The 18,000-nt window shown below is 30.3% G+C and overlaps 2 protein-coding genes across 5 annotated transcripts; one reads left to right on the forward strand and one right to left on the reverse strand.

Annotated features, from left to right (window-relative positions):
• Positions 1-899: 899 nt before the first annotated feature.
• On the forward strand, positions 900-3,540 carry LOC120085085 (syntaxin-51-like). Its single transcript, XM_039040938.2, has 6 exons — positions 900-1,197; positions 1,569-1,790; positions 2,053-2,258; positions 2,349-2,449; positions 2,576-2,620; positions 3,214-3,540. The coding sequence occupies exons 2-6, from the start codon at positions 1,573-1,575 to the stop codon at positions 3,343-3,345; spliced, it is 702 nt and encodes a 233-aa protein (XP_038896866.2). The 5' UTR covers positions 900-1,197; positions 1,569-1,572; the 3' UTR covers positions 3,346-3,540.
• Positions 3,541-4,232: 692 nt separating this feature from the next.
• LOC120087125 (V-type proton ATPase subunit e1-like) lies at positions 4,233-7,948 on the reverse strand. Of its 4 annotated transcripts, none has more exons than XM_039044015.2 (4): positions 7,805-7,948; positions 7,538-7,686; positions 6,306-6,353; positions 4,233-4,641 (listed from the first exon to the last, which is right to left on the reverse strand). In XM_039044015.2, exons 2-4 carry the CDS (start codon positions 7,633-7,635, stop codon positions 4,575-4,577), a joined length of 213 nt encoding a protein of 70 aa, XP_038899943.1. In that variant the 5' UTR covers positions 7,636-7,686; positions 7,805-7,948; the 3' UTR covers positions 4,233-4,574. The 4 variants fall into 4 exon arrangements, with proteins under 4 accessions (XP_038899943.1, XP_090173713.1, XP_038899944.1 ...); XM_090317587.1 differs by having other exon boundaries at positions 7,538-7,704; XM_039044016.2 differs by having other exon boundaries at positions 7,781-7,925.
• Between the last annotated feature and the right edge of the window lie 10,052 nt (positions 7,949-18,000).

An 18,000-nucleotide genomic window follows, 5' to 3' on the forward strand; every position in this document is an offset into this window, starting at 1 on the left:
AAGATTATTGTGAATTTCGATAAAGTTATACCAATGTTAATGTGTGGAATACTAGTACTTAAATTTGTGTATAATTTTGTATTTATCTTGAAATGAGTGAGTTTACAGAATATTATTTCAGAATCTTTTAATTAATTAATTATTGTTATTGTTGTTGTAAAAAAATAGTGGACAAATTAGCGAAAAGAAAAAAGAAAAAAATTGAATAGAAGATATGAAAGGTGGAGCAATATAAGGAGGGACATAGTGACGTCACTCAATGATAATTAATACATACTTTTTCGTTAAGATAAAATTTTATACACTAATTTGTTGTACTTAAAAAAAAAAAAAAAATTTTTTAGTAAAGATGTGTTTACCCATTGCAATATAAAATTGTGTTCTATATTGTAAAAATTTCTACTTCAATCCTAGATCGGTTTAACTATCACGTGAACTAATTAATAATAAAATCAAGAAAGTTCTCTTTAATTCGACAAATATCGAAGAATTGAATCTTCAATGCCAAAGAATGTAACAAAGATCCATTAGTAAGCTTGACCAGTGAAACTAAATATTTTCTTGATTAAATTACAAATTTAGTCCATGAACTTGAATTTTTAAGTTCAAGTCCATTTGGTCTTTAAACTTTTAAAAAAATATCTAATATGTCCCTAAACTTTTAGATGTTTATCCATCAAATACCAAAACTTAAAAAAAAGTCCAATACATTTTAACTTTTGATTGTGTATCCAATAAATTTCCTCAACACAAACTTGAAAATTTATAAAACTAGTAATTTTGTTTATAGTTGAGATAATAACATAGAATAATGGGTCAAATTATCAATAATTAATCAAAGTCTTCAACAATCCTACATATTTAAATTTGAATCATATAATTCTTTTTAGAACCATGATGATGATTACACGTGGACGAAGGGACCCACGGTTTACCTTGCGAGTTGGGTTCCAATAATCCCAAGGAACACCTTTATTATTATTATTATAATTATTATTATCATTTTTCATTTTAGGGATTGATTTTCAATCCAATTTGCGCATTGCCAAATTCCGACGTTCTGGTTTCCGATTCCGATTGATCGACGAAAGTTGGTCGCCGGCGGTGGAGGATTTGTATCGTCTTCCATTTGTATTCAATCGATTCCCCATACAATTGGCCACAGCCGCCCGTTGAATTCTTGTCTTTTCCGAACGGGTAAATTCCCTTTCCTTTTGATTATGATTTCTGTATCGTCTTGTAGTTCGATTAATTTCTTCTCCAGGGCAATTTTCGGTGTGTTTGTTGGTTTGTTCTATGATATCTGTTGATTTCAGGGTTTGATTCTATGGTTTTTACCTCAATTCGCCGGTTTTGTTTGTCCTTGGTTTGTGTATGGACGGAAATGTTTGATCCTTCCGTCGATCAATTTGTGGGTGATTCTTCTAGATCATTAGAAGGGTTTATCTCTGCCTGGATTAGTTTTAAATCTAGCTTTTGTCTTCTGCTCGGACGAACTAGCTGGTTATTTAATGATTGACAATGTGAAACAGCTAATTTTCTTGACTTTTGTGGTATTTGGATTGAAGGTCAATGGCGTATACTTTGGAATCATGGACGAAGGAATACAATGAAGCTTTGAAACTCTCTGAAGATATCAATGGCATGATTTCTGAGAGAAGTTCACTTGCTGCATCTGGACCGGAAGCTCAGCGTCATGGCTCAGCTATACGCAGGAAGATCACAATATTGGGTACAAGACTTGATACCTTGCAGACTCAGTTACCCAAGCTTCAAGGAAAGCAACCAATGTAAGCCATGTCACTTGTGGTTATGGTTTCCCTTTTCCACCGTTTCCAAATAGACAGGGACAGGAATATCAACACGTATGTGTAATTCATTGTAGTTTAAGTCAGAAAATAATGCTTTCAATATGAGATGTGCTGAAATTTATATCTGTATATGTCGTGTGGATATCTAACTCTGCACTTTTGTGGTAACTTTTCTGGGAATTGGGTGGTTTTATGTTCTGGATGGTATATTTATATTATATCGGTATCTCGTGGTTTGTAGACCAGAGAAAGAGATGAATCGTCGCAGGGACATGATTGCAAATTTGAGAACAAAAGCTAAGCAGATGGCTTCAACATTGAACATGTCTAACTTTGCTAACCGGGATAGCTTACTTGGTCCAGAAATAAAGCCAGCTGATGTCATGAACAGAACAGAAGGCTTAGATAACCGAGGCCTAGTTGGTTTTCAACGACAAATTATGAGAGGCAGGTTTATTTGTTTTAAGTTTTTAACTCGCTCGAAAAATTTCACAACTATGAATCTCTGTTAATGTGAAAATGTGATCTTTGGAGCAGAGCAAGATGAAGGCCTTGAGAAACTGGAAGGTACTATAATTAGCACAAAACATATTGCATTGGCAGTCAATGAAGAACTTAACCTTCACACGAGACTTATTGTATGTCTTTTGATCATTTGTTATGTTAATTTATTTTGTTGACTTACTTGATCGCTAACACAATACTTCTCATGAAGTTAATTCTTATCGTTGTAGTTTTGTTTTTAACTCTGTTCAACGGTGCAGGATGATTTGGATGAACATGTCGATGTTACGGATTCCCGATTACGGGTATGAATCTCTTGTTCTAAATCTTTTCTCACACGATGGTTGTTTTGTTCTGACATCTGTTGTGTACTATAAGTTATAACTGCGAGAGGGTTCACCGTGTTGGAAAGAGAACTTTTAGTGTGAGACATGGGCAGAGTGAAGAATAAAGGGGCAATAGATAGTCGTTTTCTCTTCTAAATTTTCAAATTCAAAAGATTATACTTAGAAAGTCAGATTGTAAATGTTGCCCCTTGTGAAAATTTCTGGCTCGTTCCTGGTGTCGAGGATTGGATTTCAGCGGTTCAAACTTCCTCGAAAGTTTAGATTATCATTATTGTACTTTTTCCCAAGAAGATTTTTCAAATTGGACTGCATCCTTCAAAAGTGGACGGGATCTATTCTTTCGATAAATGATAAATCCCAATCCTTCTGTTTGGAACACTTTGAATATAAATTGGGAGTGCTAATGAGCTTGGTAACAACAGATGTTAAGACTATGGCATCATGTCATGTATTCACGTCTGTGAATCCGTTTCTTTCGCTCTCCTTTTTTGATTGGTTAAATATATATTTCATTGCTCTAACTTATAAACTTGTGCATTTGATTAAAACAGCGAGTGCAGAAGAGGCTGGCAATATTGAACAAGCGGACCAAGGGTGGTTGCACTTGCATGTCAATGATTTTAGCAGTTGTTGGGATTGTGGTTCTTATTGCTGTCATATGGCTACTCATCAAGTATTTGTAATTCATTGTCTTGGTGTGAATTGGCTTAAACATAACCTTGTGGTGTAAGATTCTGATATCTGTTGTTTTTCTTTGTGAATTTGTGTTTTCTTTTTCCTTCTTTCACTTGATGTGGTGTAAGATTCCTTCTTTCCATGAGATTGAGGCGATTTTGGATTTGTATATTTTCAGTTTAAGCAACTATTGTGATTGCCAACTCTTCATCCTCTTCTTGCTACAAAGTATTAGTGTTTTGAGATTAAATTAAAGTTTCAATGCTCACAGCTAGGAGACAATTTCTTTCACTTGATGAAATGAATTTTAGTTGGGTTGTCTTAATTTGGGTCTAATGGATAGATGACTCAATATTTGAGGGAAAAATGAAATTTATCCTACTTTTTTAAATTGAGATTTTTGACCTTTTGTTGACATCATATTCTAATGAAACTACAAAAATCAAATTTTGCACACGAAGATTGAGCCTTAGGCTCTCCTCTATCTTGCTCTCTCTTTCCTCTCTCACGTAGATTGAACTCCTTTCACCTTTTTGCTCTCATGCTCTTGCACTGTAACACAAATCATAGAGATCAAAACTCACGAGGAAAACTCAAGAAGAAAACCTACGAAGAAGAAAATTCCCGAAACAGATGGAGAGGAAGGAAGAAAACGACTGGGAATTGCCTTTTATACAATTAAGGGTAAATTTTGTAAAATTGGCTGATTATATAAGCAAGAGTAAGAGTAGAATTATTTTGGAATTGGGGCTTTTATACTAATCTTTCTTAATTTCTCTTCTACGATCCATGTTTTCATTTAGAAAACTAAATTCATAAGAAAATGTAGAGGAATAGAATAGAACTCGTTAATCACAACTAGATGAATAGAATATATTTTAAAGCAAGCAATCACTTTATTAATAAATGATATTATTGATAAAAATTGAAAAATGAAACAAACAGCCCCAACCACAAAGTATCTAATTCACAAATGGAGATCTGTAATAAATAGCTGTCGATCTTCCCAAAAAAATGAACGGAAAGTAATTCAGAAAAAACAACACTCAGGAAACACAAAATACAGAACCCAATTGAAGGTTTTCTTCAAATTATGAATTGCACAGATTCAACCTGGAAATGCAACATAGGTACATGGAATCTGAAAAATATTACATATCTTAGGGTTGATCAGCAGCAACCCCCATGATGATTTTAATTCATAAGACAACTAGTAGAAGTTCCCAAAATAATCACTTCACTCGGAGTCATTCAGAATGGGAACAATAAGTGGCTTCATTTGTGCAAGATATACAATTGCCCACCTAAATTCAACAAATGCAAAATAAAAATTCAGTAGTAAGTATACATAATACGTTATACATATTTACTATTTCGTAATAATAGATGATGTAACAAGACTAGCCCAGTTCACAGATTCGGTAACAGGTTTCTGAAAGTTCCAGTGTATCACTAAATGTTGAAGATATGGTGAATTTGATATCTTTATTATCTGAAAGGATACTACAGAGGCTTTTCTTTCCCTAATTTTGAGATTCTTCAGCAAAACTATCTGGAAAAATCAAGGCTGGTGAAAATTAAACCTAGATGCCTATTTGATGCTACGATGGATCATTTGATAACAAGAAGTCTATATTCTATACTGTACATTCTGAGGAGAAATTTTGGTTAGATGGAGACAAAAACAAAAAATGGTAGCCAGTCAATTTTAGTTCAGTATCACGTCAAGGATTTTGTAAGTTGCCCTGATTGAAACTTCATCAAAGATTTGAACATATTGTTAAGAGGCATATGGAGGTCTGTCAATAAGTCAATAAATAATATAGTGCACAACTCTGAAAAGGCTTTGAGCCACTCTCAGGTTAAAGGATAGGCTGCTGGTAGGACTTGTTGGGATAGGTAAGGCAAATTCCTCGTCAGACTATTGACTGAAAATTGTGTATATAAAGTCTTGAACCTGCTCCTATTCTAGTGATTAGAGCGAGTGCGACCGGGGGAGCCGGGGGAGCATGGTGGGGGGGGGGGGGGGCCGATATCTATTCAATGTGATCTACCGATAGACATTTCATAAAGAAAAAGTTGGACAATTGGCTTATTAGTACACCTTTAGAATCAAGAAGTAGCCAAATACATGATTTAACCACAGGGTTGATTGGTGCATGATTCCAAAATCTTGCAAGCAATTGATATAAGAAATATCTTAACCAGTATCTATTTTGTGGACATTATAATCTAGATTGTTTCCTTATTTTTATGACTCTTTATTTGCACATCAGTAAGTAAAAGTATCAATCCTATGAAAAATACTTGTATCAAGTTCTAAGGATATATTTCATTAATCAACTCATACATTATTGCAGATGTACAATATATTTTCTCCATCTAGTTCATCTTTCTTCACTAAAGCAAAATCCTACTAGAGCTTCTCGCTCCAAGAAAGAAAAGGTTTGTTGCTTAAGACCGCAACTTGAAATTGTTCAGAGTTTTGTGTATTTGGGTTGCTGTGGTGCATAATAGGGACAGTTGCTCTTTTGGTGCATAATAGGGACAGTTGCTCTTTGGTTGAGGAAATTTGATGAACTCTCATTTTCCAGATAAGGGAAGAGTTTTGAGCTTGGCTTATTGTTTTGCTATCCTGTCAGATCTGAGACGACTTGAGAGTGTGGCTTGAGAAGAATAGTATAATTTTTAGAGAGGTGGAGAAGCCTTCAATAGAGATGTGGGAGGGGTTGAGATTTAATGCGTCCTAATGGGTGTCTGTCATTCGAATTTTTTGTAATTAACAACTTGGTTGTGTTCTTTTGAATTGGAGTCGAAATAGGTGAAAATTCCATTTGTGAGCTTTGAATTCCCTTATACACTTGCATTTTTCTCAATGAAAATCAATAATTTGTCCTCTAACATAACAAGCAAAATTTATTGCACAAAGGAAATTAGTGGTTATCAAACGTTGGGCATAAAAACTTACATCATCCAGCAGCATATTGTTGCAGTAATTATCAAAGTAAGGTGAAACCTGCATTGAAGAATAGCAACATTAGCCAATACATGAGTGCAATGAAAAGTTATAACTTATAAATATACTTCGAAAAGTTATGCATATAAGGTATTAATGGTGCAAAAGCAACATAGCTACTCAATTGTTTGAAGGGGCAAGAGGTCTTCAAATAAGTATTAAGATCCCAAGGAAGTCAGATGCATGATCAGTCTTTCATAATTTTTGTTGTGAACCATACAGTGCCTGATGAAGCAAGCAGACTTAACCATGTAACGCAAAGTCTACATATGAAGTTTCAGAGACTACCCATATATAACATTTTTAATAGTAAAGGTCACTGAACAAAATTAGACTGGTATGACTTCTTAAGAGGCTTTCAATCTTTAGTATCAACATAACTCCAAGGGTGAGTATTGATGTAGTTGCAAAGACGAGCAACCAGAGAGAGGTTAGAGAAACAAGCATTCATTTACAAATAAGGCAGAAGCAGAGCCAATACTTCAAACTGGGAAAGGCAAGTAATTTACAACAGTGTTTTAGTAGGCACATTTTAGGTTCCGGACAGTTGTTAAAACTTAAACCACGAAGCAAATTTATCATCAAGCTTACTGATGACTTACCCTCGACACCAAGATAGAAAACACTTGTATATACTTAAATCAAGAACAACATAGTTCGACAAGATATTTCAATCAAACATTTTTCAGAATGATGTTATTTTTCTTCAGCTAAAGTACTAAAGTTTATAAAATTTCTCATATTCTCCATTGACCCAACCAAACTGTTTTTAAATTTCACATCTCTAGTCAACAGCATTGTTCCATCCTACTCAATATCCCACAAAACTTCCCCAATTTTGTGCATTTACCTTAAATCCTACAAACTGATATTACAATCTTAGTAGTACTATATACCAAGCTAAATACAAGCGCCTGAATCTTCAGTGTTAAAAAAATGGCAGTCATTTGATAAATACAAACAACATATTAAATTTCTAAACTCCAACAACACAAGGATTTAGAATCAATAGCGCATTGGCTACAGTACAACCTAATGATTATGATTATGAGCAACAAAACAAAAACGTATACTTTATAACCGAGTTAGATGATGTATCGGCTGAATTAATTTCCTCTAGATCCATAACCCAACACAGGTATGAAAATAGAGTAAGAGAATCAATAAAGAACAAGGGTGTTTACAAATTAGTCGAAGCGCCTCTGTTACAGCAAATTAAGGTGCAAAAACATCCGATGACTCCAATCACGGCGAAAATCAGGGACGTCACCAAGAATCCCATTGTCAATCCCCTGTGTTCGACCTCGACCGTGCAATCAAAAGATCAAAAACTCTGCGATCAAAAGAAGAACTGGCAAATTAAGATGTAATTTGAATTAAACAAAAAAAAGATGAAGAGAAGAATCTAAAAAAAGAGGAGAACATACAAAAAAGGCGATTTGTTTGATTACCAAGAAACAAGACGAAGAATTGTGCGAATCATAAAGCATCTCGAAAAATCTGAAGACGAAGAAGAAAATAGATCTGAAATTAATCGGAATCTGCAGACATCAAAACTAATCGGGTCGGGCCGGATCATACTACACAATGGGCCCAATCAAATTGGCCCCTGTAGGCCCATAAGAGGAAAAATGTTTGAGAAATTATAGAAAAGGTCAAAAAAGAAAAGTAATGAAGCACATATACTTCTCATTTGATACATATAAAATATCATACTTTCAGATACTTTTACGATTTGACGTATCTATTTTTACGTTTACATTTTTTTTAAAAAAAAAATAAACAATCCATCTAATCTTTCCTAACTAAAACTAGACGGTTTATTTAAAAAGCTTACTACTCGAGTTTAAAACTAAAAGAAAAAGAAAAAAAAAAATAGAAGACCAAGTCCTAGACTATCATCTAATCTTCATTTTCACATTTGAGTCTGCACAAAGTCCTCTAAAATATAACCCATTTAAATATATTCAACAATTCAATGAATAAGTTCTTCATTTATCTTCATACTTATCTTTCTAATCTTCTTCTTCTCTGATCAATAAGAGTCACTCTTTTATTGCATATTATTGACTATTTTACTTCAACATCTTAGATGTTGTTTTTTGTATTGTATTTCAGTGTTTGAAGTGTATTTTGTAATTTTTTTTATTAACTTATATTCTAAATTTATCTATATCTTAGATTTTTCTCAACGTATCCTATACTAGTTTTTTAGAAACTGATGTATCATCGTATCCAATCATACTTGTATCTTGTATTTATGCTTAGGATAACTTTGAAAAATTTCTAAATTTTTCCATTGCCATGGTCTATTTGATGGCTTCTTCCAAACCTACCTTCAATAGTCCAATTTGCCTGCCTAATTTTTAGGTTTTTAAACTATTTGATGCTTTTTTTTTTCTTCTTAAAATCAGGAAATCTTATTTAATTTTAGTATTGAGATTCACTCAACTAAATATTATATCCTTTTATTTAATAACTTAATTATTATCTCTACATTATTTAACCACAATTTAAGTGGGAATCTATAATTATATATTTTAGTATTGTTAGTTTCTTCTCGTTCTATAAAATATGTATTTACATATTTTTGTGTCCCTAAAATAATGCCTTTATTTGATGTCCCATAATGAAATCTCAAACTCCCTCCCTTCTTCACTTCTTCCTCACAATGCAACACTCCATACCCCACAAGTTAGGGCTCAACACGAGCAATAACAATATTCGTACAGTTGAACGAAATGAAAAAATTTATAATCCAGTGTTGTTATTGTACTCCTCAATGAAATTACAAAGCACTATGCGATTGAGAAAATGAAAGAGCATGATGGATGCATAAAAGAGTGCAAGAAATCCTAGATCACCAAGAATTTAGTTATGGAGGCAATTAGAGTTTGAAACTAAGGATAGACTCAATTCAAAGTTCATTATTATATTTGCTCATTAAGTTGTGAGATTATTATTATTATTTTTTACTTTAAAAATTCAATCTATACAAAGTTAACATTACCTTTTATCTTCATGAATTTTCAAATGATTTTTTTCGTATTGAGTATCTATAATTAAACAAAGATAGAAAAAATTATTTTTGAGAGTGTGCCAATTATTTTGTATAGGAATGTTGTTCCTACAAAATCCCCATGAAAAGATCTGGTTATTTTGATATTTGCAGTATTTGTATACTCAATTTAAAGAAGAGATATACATTTTAAGATATTTGTGTGGTCTAGTCTAACGAGTATTTAAGTTATGTTTAATATTATATTTTAGTATAATATATGTATTTGTGAGTCAAAGTTCATCTGATGGTGATTTTAAATATAAGATATTTGTTTGTTTTTAATATCTAAATTTTTGTTATTCTCATTAAATATTTGGAAATTAACCTACTTTTCTAGCTTCAATGAACTTGTAATTATGTTTCTAAATTTTGAAGATGCCTTTGCGTTTTTAGATATTGTTCTGTGAGATATTATTTTAAATATTGGTTTTTAGAATTAAAGTATATTTCATTTAAGTGAATATTGTTTGTCAATGATTCTATGTTTTTGATTTAGAGTTTTAGATTATTAGATTTTATTTTCTCAGTTTTTAGTAGATTTGATTTGGTTAGTTTTGATTTTTTTTTATTAGATTCTATATTTAAGTATATACATATTTGGTGTCATTTTGTTGATCGTAGTTAGGGATATATCGGTATGCATGTTCAAATAATTATAATGTATTTCAATCAAATATTTTAGATTTAGACATTTTTGGAATAAAAATTAGGTTGGAATATAATTCAAAATTACTTTTCAAAATTAGACATTCATCCTGTCGTTCCAAAAATGTAAATATTTTAAGGGAAATTGGACTGACAGCAACATTTGAGGTTCCATGTTTAAGATTGGCCTCAATATATGTTATGTATATTTATATTTTCTAGTATGTTTGTAAACACAAATTGAATGTTGGCTCTAAATGGGCTAATAGGATGAGTATATATGTTGAAGGATTTACCACTTCTCCAAGTATTTCCCTTTTCACCATTGATGTTAATTAATTAAATAACTTCTTATTTGATTAATCGGCATATTTATTAAATCATATATTAAATCTAATTTAATATATAGTTAATTAATTAATTAATATTATAAACATCACATGTTTATATGCTTCCATCTCTCTAACATTATAATTAATTAATTCTTCATGAATCTAATTTACATTAATTAAATATTTGAATCTCATTCAAATATTTCACTCTAATATAATTTCAATTAAAGATCACATCTATAATTAATTATATATTAATCATATTGATATAAATTTTCTTATTGAACAATTCAAATCATTCCTCATTAATATCCGCTCAAACAATATGAGATTATTTGGCTAAACTCATTAATCAAATTAATTAATATTCATTAACTGTGAGTACACTCCACTACAGTCCCACAACCATACTCTTCTCACTGCAGATATATTTCTGTATCCACAGATATAGACCATAACAACAAGTTAATCCACAGATATAGACCATAACAACAAGTTAGTCCTTCACGAGTGTTCGCAACATCAACTAGGTCAAATTACCGTTTTACCCTTGGGTTACCTTTGTATCTTGTATCCTTAAATACCGGTGCTCCTCTAATGAACAACCTGTTTATGGTCTAACCATTAAACAGGAATCCCTCTCGGGCCAATGAGAGGGTATGACCCTTTGTTCAAGTCCCGAAGATACCTCTTAAAGGAACACTCATCTACTTACTTTAATGTCAGGAAGGAGTGAACTTCATCTTGTATTACTATGTTCCCAGCTCCCCACTTGGTCTTGTCCCCAAAATGGTAGACTTATTGAGTCGGCAAATTGGTCACTCTCACCCATACAAATCAAAGGATAATCCCTCATGAACAGGAGTTCATAATACATTTAGGATTAAGACTAAGTTGCCTAGATCATCCTATTGAAATAGAAACCTAATTAGTCAACGGTGTTACATTTAGTGGTTACTATTTCGCGGTCTAGTCTTATGCAAATTCATTACATAGAATACCCCCACTCGCATGCCACCTACACGAATGCGTTGGATCATGCATTTGTATCAAATACAAAGTGGGTTGTATCCATAGTGTCACTAGGATAAGGTATCCAACCTTATCCCTATACTATAGACCTTTTAGGTCGTGTCTTGAACATTGATCCCTGTATGTCTCCATATACAGTTCAAGACTCATAAGATAGTCTAGGATATTAGTTTATTGGATTTAAAGTTATTAAGACAAAATAGAATACAACACAATCAATAACATTTATTGAAATAATATTGATATCTCCTTATTGATGATAGTCAATTAATTGTATTTACTATCTACGAGTTTTAGGGCATAAAATCCAACAAATTTAGTCTCATTTATTAATTTTCTCCAACTTAAAGAAGATAATTAATCATATATTCTCAACACTTGAGGTGTCATAAGAAACTTTTCCTTAGACTTTATCAACTTCACTCTATCATTCTATTTGAAGTTAATGCATCAAACATTTAACAAACAATTTTTGTAAATGTAAAATGCTGGAGACAAGTTTAACATTATGTCCTTATAAAAGTTCTATTTGGACATCCAATATACAATACTATTTCAAATCATTCATTTAAAATTGGCTAGGTAGTCAAACTTTTATATTGAAATTTTACTTCATTCATAATGAGCAATAAGACATCAATATTAAATATGAAAAATTTCCCATTTATCATTTAATAAATTTTCTTGTCAGTACAAGAACATTATTATTTATCAAATTCATGGGCTATGATACTTTTATCAAACCCTTTATATTCAAAGATTCTAAATATATAATTCATTTCTCTTATGAATATGTACAATTTTGAAAACCTTTTGCAATTCATTCTTTGAAAAATTTCTTGATTTGTGTAGACGCATTAAACTTTTTTCATAAAATAATTAATTCATTTTTATATATCTCACATGCAACAATGAATCAATAATGCATAAAGACTATTAAAGCAACAAGTGAAAAAATTGACTCAGAGTCTAATTTCTCTCACTAGTTGAGCCATAATTTTCACCTTTTGCCAAAAATCTCACTTTGAAAATTTGTATCTTCATATTCTACACTTTTAAGTCTCTTTTGTAAAGCAATTCATATCCTATAGGTTTTACCCCATAAAAAAATCCACAAATCCAGACTGAGATGAAGTACACAGACTTTATCTCATGATTTATGACTTTGACATATTGCCTTCATGTCAACACCCTTTAATTCTTGTCATCTAATATGACAACTTTAACTTCCATTAAGTTATTGTAAAGGTTGAGTTATTTCATAACTCTCCCACTACCTTTGATGTTAATAAGTCTTCATCTTGTCATCAACATGACAATATTGACTACAAGTAAGTCTTTGTAAGGGTTGAATCATCTCATAACTCTCTCTACAATGAAGACTTCTCTAGTTAACAATTAGAATTCATTTTACTCTCAAATGTAATTAAATGATTAACATCACTTGTTAACGATCAAGTGGCTTACTTGGAATCAATTCATCAACACTATTTAATATTTTTTTACAGGTTTCTAGCCTTTTATTAGTCATTCCTAATAAAACAGTATTTGTCACACAAATACATTATTTTATTTGAAATTGAACAAAAAACCATTTTGTAACTCCTAAAGGACAACCTATATTTAGGCATATCTTTAAACATTTATGTATTTATTGGGTTTGTTTTGGTACAAATATATTGAAATACCCAAATCCTGAAACGTCGTAAACTATTTTACAATACTTCTATAATCCAAAATTATTTCTCAAATAGTTTAAAAGAAATAATGTTCAAAATGCAATTTCTATTGCATGTCCTAAGTAGAGCTTGACATCAGTGTGTAAATTCTAAATGATGTGACTTGTTTAACAAAGTACTCATCATAACAAGGTCAAATTTCTCCTATTACTTGACAATTTTACCCAAAATTGCATCTAATACTTGAGTTGGGATCTAATCCCATCTTTTTCAATTAGGCATAGTACAATAAAATCCTGTACAAACTATTATTATCTGATCATAATGTCTTGATAGACATACCTAATTGATTTAAACTTTAATCTATTTCTTTTTGAACATTTCAAAGAGAATGAGACTTAAGCTTGCATTAAATGAAGATACTTATACATAAAACATTCATCAATCATATTGATGGCATATTTATGATGTTAAGATGACTCTTACATTCTTCATACTACTCATGTATGAAAGACAAGATCTTTAAAGTAGCTTAACTCTAACCTTTATAGAATTACCTGTAATAGTCATTAAAATTGATCATAATCAACTTTAAGTGCCAACAAAAGTATCTTTAAGGAGAAAAGAATTTGTCTTTCGTTCTGGATTCCTAAATCCTTAATCTCTCAGTATAGTAGATAGACAAGTTAACTTTTAAAACGGAAATTGTACTTATTAAGACTGAACATATTTTCAATCAACTTTTGAAAATATGCTTTATTACCATTCATACTCTATAAATTATGTAGTAATAAAGTTAGGAGAAATTGAATTTCTCATATAATGATAAAAACACAATTTTCAACATAAATAAGTAATGATATTATAATATATCTCACTATTTTAACTGAGATGAGCTTCCTGGTACCAACTTGTAGAAACTATTCTACCTATTTTCCAATAAAATACAATTTACTTGTAATGAATATAATTTTTAATAGTGAATCCATATCCATCTATCTTGGTGCAAATCTTTATTCTCCACCAAGAACTCATTAAATCAAGTTTACCTTTATTATTATATTCTTCTATTTTTAGATATTTCTAAAATTCCTCATAGTACAACTTCTCGGGTTAATTTGGAAACAATTTCCTTATAAGCTTCAATTACAGAAGTTATATTTTCTTGGACTATCATAATACTTAATCTTGAGAGTATTTAGATAATTATCTAAATTAAACTTATATTGACTTCAACATCCTATGTTGTTGTCTGATCTTTTATCCTCTAAATTTTACATTTAATATGCCTATTAAAAGATAAATATAAGTTCTCTCAGTTTATGATTCATCAATCATATAATGAATTGACAATAGTATTTTAAGAACATTTCCCAACTCAAAGACAAACTTAAAGAATTGAATTGCCATTTAGTGTCAATGACATTTTCCAAGTAATAATTTTTATCTATTTATTTGACTTATATTGGTAAAAAAAAATTAAAACACGTGAGAGAAATAGACAAAATCTTAAAATATATAAAATATGTTATTTGATAGTATGCAGTCAATTATTCAGTTCGACATAAATTTTTTTTAAAAAAAACATGTAGATTCAATATGGATCTCATTTATATTAATTAATTATTTCTATTGCTATTATAGTCTAGTGTTTTAGAATAAACATTACCAACGGGTGATCAATTATTTCTTCACTGGATTGAGACATTCTCAACCAATCATTACACTATTATAACTCTTATTTCTATAACGATTAGTTATCATTTATTCGGTCAAAAAATCATTAACTTGCTTAATGATTTCTTGTAATTGTGACCCTTCATTTTAGATCCTATAGTTCTGCCCAATAAGCTTGCCGAAGGGAAGGACAATAATGGTGCAAAAACTTTAGGACCCTATCCATTTCTGGAGTTTACCCTGATACTGACTCCATGCAAACACCTTCCGAAGGGAGATCACGCCCAAAGAGACATGAGACCGAGCATGAAGTCTCACGTTGTCCATCATTGAAGGAGACCATAGAATATGTTGACACATGTTCTTCTCCCACTTACTATAAATACTTTCTCCATTCACCTTGATATTGACCCATGCAAACACCTTTCGAAGGGATGTCGCGCTTGGCCCACATGAGCCCAAACATGAATCTCACAATATGAATTTATACAGAGAGTGTAAGAGAAAATGATATATCATATACATATTTTTTTTCCTCCTATTAATTATTTTAAAATTGAGGGTCAATACTTAGGTAAATTAAGCTAACATATTTATCTAAGTGAATATTTTTTTCCCAATATAACATTTATATTGGATAGTTTTACTATAATATTTTAATTCATTAAACATTTCAGTAAATTAAACCATTATTGCACGTTTAATAAAATATTGACTAATTCAACTCCTAGGTCAGTTCCCAGTTAGGGATGTTCTCTTACGGCCAGTTTAAGTACCTAATCCTAGACAGAACCTTTCTATACAGGGTTCTTTTATAGGTAATATTTTATTAATCTTATTCTAATCTTATTAGGTTAACATGCAACTTTATTCTAAGTCTTTCATTAATTAAACATACAATATAACTTTTATATCTATACTAATGAATTAGAAATTATTATATGAATTACCTTGATATTATTATTACTAAATATAACTATTATATGCTAAATAATAACAATCATATTTTATGTATATCAATTTCATTAATATACATAACTCTTATATAAATATTAATGAAAAACTATATAGTAGACATGTTTTAAATCATACATTAAAACCATATAATATAACTCTTATATTATAAACATGCAAACTATATAGTATAATCATGCATATACATATTTTAGGAAATAAACTAAAGTGCTAAACTTTAAATATAACATTTATATTTAAGAATAATGTATGATCATACATTTTCATTAATTAATATAACTCTTATATTGAAACTAATGAAAGATATAAAACATGTTATCATATAATTTAACACTTATATTTAAATATGATGCATGACATGCTTAACTTATGGTGAGATTTAAATCTGTATGGCTATGCAACATATAGTTAATATAATTAAACATCTCATGCATATTAAAAATATATTATAGCAATAATAGACCAAAAATTGACACCCTAATAAAAATAAAAATTAAATTACATTAATTTGAAAACTGTGATTTTTCCATGACGTACAAACAATGACGAATGATTGTCAGAAGCTTTTAATGACACACAAAAGGTGATGGATGGAAGAAATTTGCATAGAAACCTCTTGGGTTTGCACTTCGAAGTCCGTCTTTCACCTATATTTTGGCTTTTTTCATGGCAAACACTTCATCAAGAACGACCCAGACTTATAGATTGGATTTACATAACAAATGCCCAATACATCGACCCTTACATTGATCAAATCAATGTAACAAAGTTGTAAATCTAATGTACCAATACTTGTAAACATCTATTATGCAAAACAAACCATACAACTTATATGCACAGTAAACTGCACCCACCTTCAATTTTGTGTAAAATTCAAATAATGCATCCATCTTCAATTTTGTGTAAAATTCAAAATAAAGTCAAAAGTACGATTTGACTCTAATACCAATTGAAGGGATCGAATTCTATAGTGGAAGCTAGTAATAGCTTTACTTTGATTTTGTTTTAAAAATTACAACATAGAAAAGAAGAAACATACATTGATGTGTAGTAAGTTAAGCATGAAATTAGATGGAAGAAGAAACATACATTTAAAGAACACTTCTTCAAATCTTCTATATGTCGTCATTCTTCTTTGCAACCAATCTCTCGCGTACAGAGACGCCTCCAAAATGTCTTCCCCGCCATTCTCTTGGCAATAACAAGTTTGTGAGAACTTCTTTTGAAAAGGAAAAAGGGAATTTTTCTGTTGTGGAGAAGAATTTTGCAGAGAGAACATTTTTTCTTTATTGAAACTTGAGAGAGGTATCAATTTGATGCATTATTTTTTCTCTACAAACTAACTTTTTTAAGAGAAAAACTGACCACTTTCTTTTAATGAGAAGTGGGATGAATTTTTCAAAAAAAAAAAAATAAAAAAAATAAAAAAAAATAAAACCACCCACTTCCATTTAATTTAATTTAATTTAATTAACTTAATTATTAATTACAATAATTAATAACTAACTTAAATTAATTAAATAATTAATTAATTTACAAAATTAAATACCTAATATTTAATTAAATATTTGATCTTATTCAAATATATCTCTCTCTCATGACCTATAGTTTTTTTTTAATATGAATCTTATTGATATTAACTTTTAATCTATAGTTTTATTATGAATCTAATTCATATTATTTTAATATGAATCTTATACATATTAATTATTATTTGCTTATACATATTAATTATTATTTGAATCTTATTCAAATACAATAAATTTATTACATATAATTTAATTTTGATTCTTATTTAAAATTAACTTTATATTATAATGCACCTATATATATTATATTAATTGTATCATATACAATTAATATTGTTCCCTTAATAAACTTGAACAATTCAAGTTCTTTCAAAACTATTGGTCTTTGTTTACCTATTGTGAGTTAGAAGGGGACTTAATGGACCTATAGATTAAAAGGTCCAATGATCTTAGATCAATTAATTAAATTAACCAACATTCATGAACTAAGACCTATAGTTGCACTCTTTGCACTGTTGAACATGTTGCATCCAGGGATTTAACTATTACTAGTAAGTCGATCCTTCCCAAGCAATCTGAACCCTCTAATGAATAATCTATTTATGATAAATGCAAAGACCCATATAAATTACCGTTTCACCCCTATAATTATCTCTAACTCTTTAAGTACCATTGATCCCTCTAATGAACAATTTGTTCATTATCCTACCATAAATC

This window comes from Benincasa hispida, chromosome 9, assembly GCF_027475165.1.
Source record: "Benincasa hispida cultivar pf3 chromosome 9, pf3_genome.v1.1, whole genome shotgun sequence".
Taxonomy (NCBI): Eukaryota; Viridiplantae; Streptophyta; class Magnoliopsida; order Cucurbitales; family Cucurbitaceae; genus Benincasa; species Benincasa hispida.

Bases quoted from the DNA above. Each gene is read 5' to 3' on its own strand.
- LOC120085085 (XM_039040938.2), top strand. From the start codon at position 1,573: ATGGCGTATACTTTGGAATCATGGACGAAGGAATACAATGAAGCTTTG. The intron at 2,259-2,348 runs GCAGGTTTATTT...TCTTTGGAGCAG, and splicing joins TCAACGACAAATTATGAGAG to AGCAAGATGAAGGCCTTGAG. The intron at 2,621-3,213 runs GTATGAATCTCT...TGATTAAAACAG, and splicing joins TTACGGATTCCCGATTACGG to CGAGTGCAGAAGAGGCTGGC.
- LOC120087125 (XM_039044015.2), bottom strand. From the start codon at position 7,635: ATGGGATTCTTGGTGACGTCCCTGATTTTCGCCGTGATTGGAGTCATC. The intron at 6,354-7,537 runs GTAAACACCCTT...TCTTCAATGCAG, and splicing joins AGAGGCGCTTCGACTAATTT to GTTTCACCTTACTTTGATAA. The intron at 4,642-6,305 runs GTAAGTTTTTAT...TGTTGAATTTAG, and splicing joins ACAATATGCTGCTGGATGAT to GTGGGCAATTGTATATCTTG.